A 10,307-nucleotide genomic window follows, 5' to 3' on the forward strand; every position below is an offset into this window, starting at 1 on the left:
ATAAGTATTATATTAATGTCCTTAAAATAATATAATCGATTTATAACCCATATCTTCTATATATAATTAAGAATGATATAATATTTAATATTATAGAATTATAAATAGATAATACATTTATTATTACTAATAACGAATTTATAGATTATAAATAAAGAGAACTTTATAATACTAAGTTTATAGTGAAAAAAGTATAAAATACTTATATTAGATATATTATTTAAGTTTAATAAAAAATTAATTATTTAATAAGATGATAGTACAATTTACCTTAATTAGAAAAATTAATATAAAAATCTATATCTAATTAAATAAGAATTCTTTAATATGTAAGAAATATACAGAAAATTGAAAAAAGCTGCAACAATAAAGGATCAATATATTATATAATATGCTTGAGAAGTATATATCATAATAATATGTTAATTAGAAATAACTTTTAATTTATCATATACTATACAAATTATTAATCCTAAGGGAAAAGATGTTGATTCTTTTAATAAGTATATTCAATAATAGATTAATAATTTGGAAAAAGATCTATAATTTATTTCACTCAATATGAATTCTTTAAAACTAATTGTATTTATTAATATATTCTTTATCAACAACAAAGATTTGTCCTTTTAGATTGAATATATTATTATTTTAATAAACAAATATAATAAAATTAATATTATTTATTAATCATTCATTAAATATAAAAAAATTATTAAAAGTATATTAACATTAGAACTCTATATTATAATTTTAGGCTTTGATATTAGCATAGTAATCAAAAGCATGATTAACAAGATCTTCTCGAACTATAAAATCCTATTAATTATATATATCAACTTTAAATCATTTTATGACTATCTTATAAAACTTAGAATTACTAATAAAAAGAAACTAATAATTAATGTAATAACAATTCAAAAGGTATATAAAAAACAAGAGATTATAAAGATCAAATAAATTAATAAAGATTTTAATTTTATAAATACAATAACTAAATCCAAGCTATATCAAGCCCTAAAAGATTTGATTAATAATAATACTATAAAGATTAAGATTATAAAGTAGGTTGAAAGAAATTAAAAGGATGGGTAGTTATATAGGCAAAAGAGATATTAACTAGAAGGATACAATTCAATAACTTTAAAAAGTTATTAGTATTAGGATAAGAATTATATAACTACACTAGCATTAATATTAGTGTTTTTTGACACTATAGTAATATGTTTTATAGCCCTAGCTTTTAGAATCTTAAGTAATATAACAATAGTATGAACTATAGTACTATATTGACTTTACCATCCCCATGATAATACCAACAATAACGAATTGAAAATAATATTATTAATTTTATTATTATATTCTATATATTAACTTCAACCATTTAATTACAACTTTTTCCTTTCACTTTTAATGAATTATAGTATAATATAGAATGATTTATTATATAAAAGTAAAGGATTATCTGGAATCATAAAACAAAACTTCTAAATCATATTCAAAAGAATTTAAATTCAAACTTATATAATATATAATATACTCTTTTCCTTCAAAAAAATAAACATTTATTCTATATATAAAGAAGCTATTATTACTAATATTATATCTAAATCTTCCTCTACACCACCTACATTAATATAATTATATAAAAGTAAATTTAAAACTTTATATAATATAAAAGCTTTTTGTAAGCTCAAATTAAAGTTTTAACATTAAAATAACCCCAATATCACTTTGAAGCTTTTTAAGGTTACTTTCACCAATATAATTTAAGCTAGTATTTAATTGTATAAAGTAAAAAGGTTAGAAAAGATTGTGAAAATAGAAAAGAAGAAAAGGAATTAATTTAAAAGATTAAATCTAATAGAAAAAAAGATAAATAAGATATATTTATACTTTTCCAATATTATTTTAAAAGTTAAAATATATTAATCTATTAAAGAGCTTGTTATATAATAGAACAAAAAAACTAAAAAGTTAAAGAAAATTGAAAAAAAAGTTGAAAAGTAGAAGAAGTATTTAAAGGTATAAAAAAGAGTTAGATAAAGGAAAATTAATTATCAAATTCTATAGGGTTTTAAAAAGTATAGTAAAAAAGTTTTTAAAATATTAAATTCATTTATTAAAAAGATTAAAAGTATCTCAAAACTTTTTCCTATATTAAATCTAATGTCTTAAGAAGCTAAGAAGCTATAAAGCTTTCAGATAATAGGGAAGTTAATATTTTAATAAATAAGAAAGAAAAGATGAAAACTAGAATTAAGAATAAACAAGCAATCACAATATTAATAAGGTTTAAAACCTAATAATTTTATAATTCTATATGAAAATACTATATTATATTATAAATACTTAAAAGTTTTAATCTATTATCTTATAAATTTTAATTATTATTAAATATTGAAGTTATAGTAGTAGTGAATTTGAGGTTATGTAAGATGTGGGGTTGTGTAAGATGTAGGGATATCGGTTACTCATTTCCTATTCTCTCATTCCATTGTTATCAGTTCTCACGTGAAGATTAATTTAGGCGAAACCTTTGGAAATCAAGCTGTCACTTCCATGTGCAGTCGCAACATCAACCTTTACTGCCTCCTAAATATACAGAACCTACGAGGTATTCAATAATCCAAACAACAAGAGCGCATATTCGATCACAATAAACATACATACAATACAGTAAATGAACATGGATTTCTCCAAGTTCCAAGCCTTTGGCAAGAACGTCTCGTAAGTGTTGAGTTCTTTGCTCCCTTTCTTCCAGATATATGTCGTTGTGGTTTATTTACACCGAAACTAATCTAATACCTCAATCCGTAGAGCCTCATTCACACCCTTCGCAGCTCGAACCCAACAATATGTTAAAGAGAGATTGGGTCAATCTGATGATAAGGTGATTCGATTCAATCATGCGCTGTGAAGGGAACGAAAGAAAATCGTGAATTAATGCTAAATGTTATGTTATGATAGACACAACTCCCTCCCGATTATATTGAGTTGGAGAAAAGGGTCGATGCGTTGAAGAAGGTGCATCAGAAGATGCTGTCCGTTACTTCGAATTTCTCCCATGAAGGCTATGATTACCCGCAAAATTTGTCGGAATCGGTAGGTTCTTTTCTATCTATACGTTCAATATACAATTCAAGAATAGCAAATGAAGCTCCGCTGGCTCTCCGGAGTCCGCTGCCGCCGAGAGTTACTATTTGGGGGCAGTGTTCGAGCGCAGCGAATTACGGGGGATGGGTGGCTTGCCCGCATGATGATAGCATCATCAATCATTTCCCAAAGCTATGATTATGATACATTTGCTAATCTATTATTCAACAATAGTTCAACGATCTCGGCCGTACTGTTTCCGAAAAAGTTCAACTCCTCTCCTCTGCTACCTCCCCAGCCGAAGCTCAAGCTGCTCTTACAGCCCCTCCATCCGCAAAACCACAACCCAAAACCTTCAATCATGCTATTGCTCGCGCAGCCTTGGCATCTAGCCAAATTCTTCAACAACAAAATTCCTCTGGAAATGAAGATCCTTTAGCTACTGCCCTTGAGAAATATGCTCTTGCAGAAGAACGTGTTGGAGAAGCAAGACTTGCACAAGATAGCCAAATTCAGAGTCGTTTCCTCGCAGGTTGGTCCACAACATTGAATACTAATTTGATGTTTGCGACTCGTGCTAGAAAAAGTGTGGAGAATTCGAGATTATTGCTTGATGCCGCAAAGGCAAAGGCTAAGAATCCCGGATGGCATTTACCTGGCCAAGCAGCTCCTCAACATGATGGTCATGAAGATGAGATTCAGAGTGAGGAAGCTAGAGTTGAAATTGAACAAGCTGAGGATGAATTTGTTGGACAAACTGAAGAAGCTGTTGGTGTTATGAAAAATGTAAGTTGTTTTTTGGTGGTGCATTTTATGGGGATCTGACTAATGCGTTAATTCAGGTCCTCGATACCCCTGAACCACTCCGAAACCTTGCTGATCTTATCGCCGCTCAACTCGAATACCATAAGAAGGCATATGAAATTCTTAGTGAACTTGCCCCCGTTGTTGACGGTCTCCAAGTTGAACAAGAAGTGAGACGTTCCGAGGCATTTTCCGCCTAATCCTTTTCTTTTTTTCTCTTGACTTCTAGAATCCTAGAGGCGTGTAGCTTTATATTGTTGGAATATCACAGTTCAGTTAGCTGATGAGGTGTCTTCTACGCAGGCCAGCTACCGAAAGAGTCGTGATGGTGGAAGTGCTTAATCACCATCTAAAAATATTGATACCAAAATGATACTCAATTCGAGATCAAAGAATGAAGTGATAAGAAAATGGGAGATTTTGAGATGTGATGCGACGCGATACGTTAAGGAATCTTTTTTCTGACTGCTTTTTTTCTTCTGGCGATTGTAGGAAACTCAGGATTCGTTCGCTTCGACTAGGACTGGGAGTGAGGTTGGGTGGTAGAGAGAATTTTCTTTGGGGGTATGTAGGCAACCAACATCGGTTAGGATGATACGAGTATAACGGTGGATGGTTCTTTTACGTTTGGGGGAGATGTGCGAGAGTGCATGCGTAGTGTTAGTACTTGGTAACTGGACGCCTGTCTTGTGCGAACTACACTGTTGGCGTGGCTTTGGAAGGGCGCAGGTAGCTTTTTTCTTCAATTTTATGTAGAGGGGATGAGGATGGGGATGGTTGAGGGTGGAGATGAATGAAAGTGGGAGATAGACAGACTGATACCTAGGTAGGCGTCAATTCAAGTATTGATATTATATTCTGTGACAGGTCGTTGAATGAATTAGACGGGGAAATTGTATGCTGTAAAATGTATCCTAGAGGAGCGGGATGTTTATTTGGTAGGCTGAGTTGGTTTGGGACTTACGATAAACATAAATATGGATACGGAAACTATTTTATGGGTGTATGACAGTGTGTGGTGGACCATTGGCTTGTGTGAAATAGGAATCAGAGTTTTCTAGGCTATGGTTTCTGGACTATGGGTGCAAGATTGGACGGGATCAAAGATGTGATATTCATCATATGATTGTGCATGAGTGTGCTTGTTATAAGTGTAGGTGTATTTTAGTCATGGTATGCGAGATGGGGAAGAGGCAGTGTGATGATTAGATGGCGCAAGGTTCAAGTCTATGGAACGGGTCGAGAAGAGAGAAGTGAACACTGGAAGGAAGAGACTTACATGTATCGTGATGTATATCAGTTATGTGAGACTGAGACCTGGGTAGGCATGGGAATGAGTTTCAAGTATTCAGGGGTTATCAAAAGGAAGGGGAAGAAACGCCAGAGAAGCTTAGTAAGTACTAGGTATATCATCATTGGAAATCCATTGGCATCTTGCCCGATGATGAATAAGGCGCAGAAGTGTAGAAATTTGTTGCACGTCTGTAAACCGAAATTACGAGGTGCACCCCAACAAGACTTCCAGATAGCCTCCTCTTGTTTCCCCGGCAATGGAAAGAACTAATACTGATCTACTGGCGATTTTCCCCATTACCCTCCAATCGAACTACTCAGAGATCGATGTTGCATATCTGTGAATTGGAATTACGAGGTGCACCCCAACATGATTTTTGAATAACCTCCTCCCGATTCCTTTGCTATAAAAGAGCTAGCATTAATGGACTAGCTTGTACTCCTATCTTCCTCGATGCTGTCCAATCATGCTACTTAGAGATTTATGTTGCACATCTGAGTCTTCGTTTTTGTAAGGAGATCCCAACAATTACAAGAATTGAGAGAGCTTTAGTATTATAAGCTATATCCATATCTGTTGGTATCACCATGGGGATGGTGAAGTCAATATAGTACTATGGTTTATACTATTGTTATATTGCTTGAAGTTCTAAAAGCTAAAACTATGAAATATATTGTTGTAATATTGGAAGATGTTAGTATTAATATTAGTATAATTATATAATCTTTGTTTTAATATTGATAACTTTTTAAAGTTGTTAGATTGTATTCTTTTAGTTAATATCTTTTTTATTTGTATAATTATTTGTCTTTTTAATCTTTTTTAATTTATTTTGTAATCTTAATTTTTATAGTATTATTGTTAATCAGATTTTTTAGAGCTTGATATGGCTTGAATTTAATCATTGTATTTATAAGATTAGAATCTTTATTAATCTATTTAATCTATTTAATCTTTATAATCTTTATAATCTTTCATTTCTTATATACCTTTTAAATCGTTATTATATTAATTATTAATCTCTTTTTGTTAATAATTTCGAGTTTTGTAAGACAATTGTAAAATGATTTAAAATCGATATATATAATTAATGGGATTTTATAGTTCAAGAAGATCTTATTAATTGTGTTTTTGATTATTATGCTTATATTAAAGCTTAAAACTATAGTATAGAGTTCTAATGCTAATATATTTTTAATAACTTTTTTATATTTAATAAATAATTAATGAATAATGTTAACTTTGTTATATTTATTTATTAAAACAATAATATATTTAATCTGAAAGGATAAATCTTTATTGTTGGTAAAGAATTGTTACGGGAGCTGCCTCTAGGGTCACGTGGAAGTGTCTAGAGATCTCTCGAGGTGGTTTAGACTAGACTTCAAGTAGGAATTCAATAAGGTTGTAACTGGTTGCAATTCTCGTAACTATAGTAATGAAACTAATGATTGTTCTTGAGCACGAAGCTCTACATGTAAGGAAACCCTTTCCCTTATATAGACCTTTGCACTCTGCGATCCCATCGATCCCACTCACTGAGAGTAGTGGGCGTAGTGGGATCCCACTGATCCCATTGATAATAATCGGTGGGACTGATGGGATGGTCCATCACGTGATACTAGTCCCGTGAGTCTTGTCGTCCTGTCTTATTTCCTGTCCTAGGGCTAATCCCTTGGGAGCTTACTAATCCTAGCAAGACCTCTCTTGCTTACTGTGTCCTGTATTGCTTATTCTTCTTAGGACCCTACTGTCCTAGGAACCATGTCCTATGATTCAGTGTATTCTATAACTAATACTATATACATGCCTGAGGCTTTCCTTGGGTGCCTAGTGTCCCCCGGTATACTGCAGCTGAATCACTGAGGCCTATAATACCATTATAGCCTATAAGTCAGTGATTCTACAGCCTGTTACTAATCCGTTGTAACACTTTACTACAATGAAGGTTTTGAATGAATAATAAGTTCACTAGTCTGAATTCCTTTTTTATTATAATTTCTATATAGTCTATTGATTAGGATCTAAGACTATTCAACCAGACATTTTAAACCGAAAGAAAGAGAATAAATCAAACTTTATAATTAGAAATAATAAACATTTAAAAAACAAAAAGTATATAATTTTATTAGTAAACAAATTCGATATTGACCTTTATAATGAATTGAAAGCTAGTATTACAACGGATTAGTAACAGGCTGTAGAATCACTGATTTATAGGCTATAATAATATTATAGACCTTAGTGATTCAGCTGTAATATACTAAGGGACATTAGGCATTTAAGAGACACCTCAGACATGTATATAGTATTAATCATAAAATACCCTAAAAACCTAGAACATAGTTCCCAGAACAGTAGATCCTAGGAAAGACAGAATATAATAAGTAAGAAGGCTTTACTAGGATTAGTAATATCCTAGGGGATTAAGCTTCAGGATAAAAGGATAAGTTAGGATAATAGGAATTATGAGATAAATGTTATATAATCAAAAGCTAATCAACTTATTGATCGATTTATCAATCAACTTGTCGATTGACTTTAATACAAAGGTTTATATAGGGAATGGGTTTTATTATAATGTAGAGCTTTATGCTTAAGAATAATTATTAGTTTTATTATTATAGTTATAAGAATTGTAATAATTATAATCTTATTGAATTCCTATTTGAAGTTTAATCTAAATCATCTCGAGAGATCTCTAGACACTTCCACGTAACTCTAGAGGCAGCTCCCGTAACAGCTAGTATTCATTTAGTATTAATAGATTTTATAGTATTTATAAAAGATAAACTAATCAATGAATTAATTGATAATGTTTATAAAAGATCAAATATAACTCATCAACTTATTATAGCAATCAAGGATCAGTATGTATGTAAATGATTAGTAAAATTTAGAAAAATATTTCAAATTATTATATAGTAAATAATAGAATATATTATCGAAAAAGATTATAAATTCTATTAGATAATAAATTAAAAATATAAATCATTTATAAAATGTATTCATTTAACTTAACTAAATATTTAAATCGAATTAAAACAATCAACTTTGTCTTTTATATATATTAGTAACTATAAATATATGTTACGACGGCATCCAACATACCGCGTCACATGACATAAATTACACGTGATGGAGCGTCAAGGAGCTTCAGCGATCCTTAACGATCCAACATATCGAAGAGATCCTAGGGATTAGGATAAAGAATGAAGGTCTATATAAGGGAATGGGTTTTATTATAATACAGAGCTTCATGCTCAAGAACAATCATTAGTTTCATTACTATAGTTACGAGAATTACAACCAATTATAACCTTATTGAACTCCTACTTGAAGTTTAATCTAAACCACCTCAAGAGATCTCTAGACACTTCCACATGACCCTAGAGGCAGCTCCCGTAACAATATATTAGGAAATTATTTTATATATATAAGTATACAATCTTTATATGTATATAAAGTTATTAAGATTAATCCCATCCGGATTCTTATGTTTATTATTAATTCTTTTTCGAGTTTAATTTAATATATTGTTACGGGAGCTGCCTCTAGGGTCACGTGGAAGTGTCTAGAGATCTCTCGAGGTGGTTTAGACTAGACTTCAAGTAGGAATTCAATAAGGTTGTAACTGGTTGCAATTCTCGTAACTATAGTAATGAAACTAATGATTGTTCTTGAGCACGAAGCTCTACATTGTAATGAAATCTGTTCTCTTATATAGACCTTCCTGCTCTGCAGAACCTACAGTTCTGTCTTGTCTGGATCCTCTGGATCCTATGGATCTAGATGTTTATTCTTCGATCCCCTAGATCCTCTAGGTCCATCACGTGACTTCCTGATCATGTGACGCGGTATATTGGATGCCGTCGTAACAAGAATATATTAATGAATATAATCAGTTTTAAAAAATCTATATCGAATGGGACAAATTATAGGCCTTTCTTCAAATTGTCAATCTGTTATTAAATACATTTATTAAAAGAATTAGTATCTTTTTTCTTAAAATTGATAATTTATATAATATAAAATAAATCAAAAGCTGCCTCTAATTAATATATTATTATAATATATACTCCTCAAGTATATTATATAATATATTGATCCTTTATTATTATAGATTTTCTTAGTTTTCCATATATTCCTTATATATTGAATAATTCTAATTTAATTAGGTATAAGTTTTTACATTGATTTTTCTAATTAAGGTAAATCATATTATTATTTCATTAAGTAATTAATTTGCTATTAAATTTAAATAATATATTTAATATAAGTATCTTATACTCTTTTACTATAAATTTAGTATTATAGAATTCTTTTTATTTATAATTTACAAATTTGTTATTAATAATAATAAATATATTATTTATTTATAGTTTTATAATATTAAATATTGTATTGTTTTTGATTGTATATAGAAGATATAGGTTGTAAGTTAATTATATTATTTTGAGGGTATTGATATAATGTTTGTAGTAAATACTAAATTAATAATTGTTTGTTTTTAAAATGCTATATAATAATTGTATTACTTATAGAATAAAATCTTTTAGGATATTCATCTTTATTGGTAATTGTATATAAAACCTTTGAACTAAATTCAATATTGATTATATATATGTTTATATAATGTTACAAATACTTATGCTTATTTTGCTTTTTAGGAGTATAGTTATTATTAATAGTATAATTCATTAGCTAATTTATTATATTATAAATGATTATATTAAAACAATACTTTTTTCTTAATCCTTTTATACTTGTATTATTAATCAAGATTTAAGGAACACCTTATTAATTCCCTTATTTTTTATTTTATTAATAAATTATAAATTAAATATTCTTATATTTATAGGTATATTTGTAATCTTTATAAATTAAAAAACATTATTTTTTATTAAATTATTAACTTTCTTTTATTTTGATTTAACGAAAATTGTTGATATTGGATTATTAATAGATGCTGTAAAGTAGTTTGTATATTTAATATTATTAAATTTATTATTATTTAGAAGATAAAATGCTAAATTTAGTACTTGTTCTTTAGATTTGATATAATCAATGTTTTTGTTTATAAGGGAGATTATTAGTATAGGAATTATGATTTGAG

At 29.3% G+C, this 10,307-nt stretch overlaps 1 protein-coding gene across 1 annotated transcript; it reads left to right on the forward strand.

Moving 5' to 3' along the window:
• The first annotated feature begins 2,536 nt into the window (after positions 1 to 2,536).
• EAF01_001092 (uncharacterized protein) lies at positions 2,537 to 4,801 on the forward strand. The gene is made up of 5 exons (XM_038909342.1): positions 2,537 to 2,727; positions 2,818 to 2,890; positions 2,968 to 3,102; positions 3,328 to 3,879; positions 3,936 to 4,801. The coding sequence occupies exons 1-5, from the start codon at positions 2,681 to 2,683 to the stop codon at positions 4,095 to 4,097; spliced, it is 969 nt and encodes a 322-aa protein (XP_038776248.1). The 5' UTR covers positions 2,537 to 2,680; the 3' UTR covers positions 4,098 to 4,801.
• Positions 4,802 to 10,307: the final 5,506 nt, after the last annotated feature.

This window comes from Botrytis porri (genome assembly GCF_014898465.1).
Source record: "Botrytis porri strain MUCL 3234 chromosome Unknown BPOR_001, whole genome shotgun sequence".
Taxonomy (NCBI): Eukaryota; Fungi; Ascomycota; class Leotiomycetes; order Helotiales; family Sclerotiniaceae; genus Botrytis; species Botrytis porri.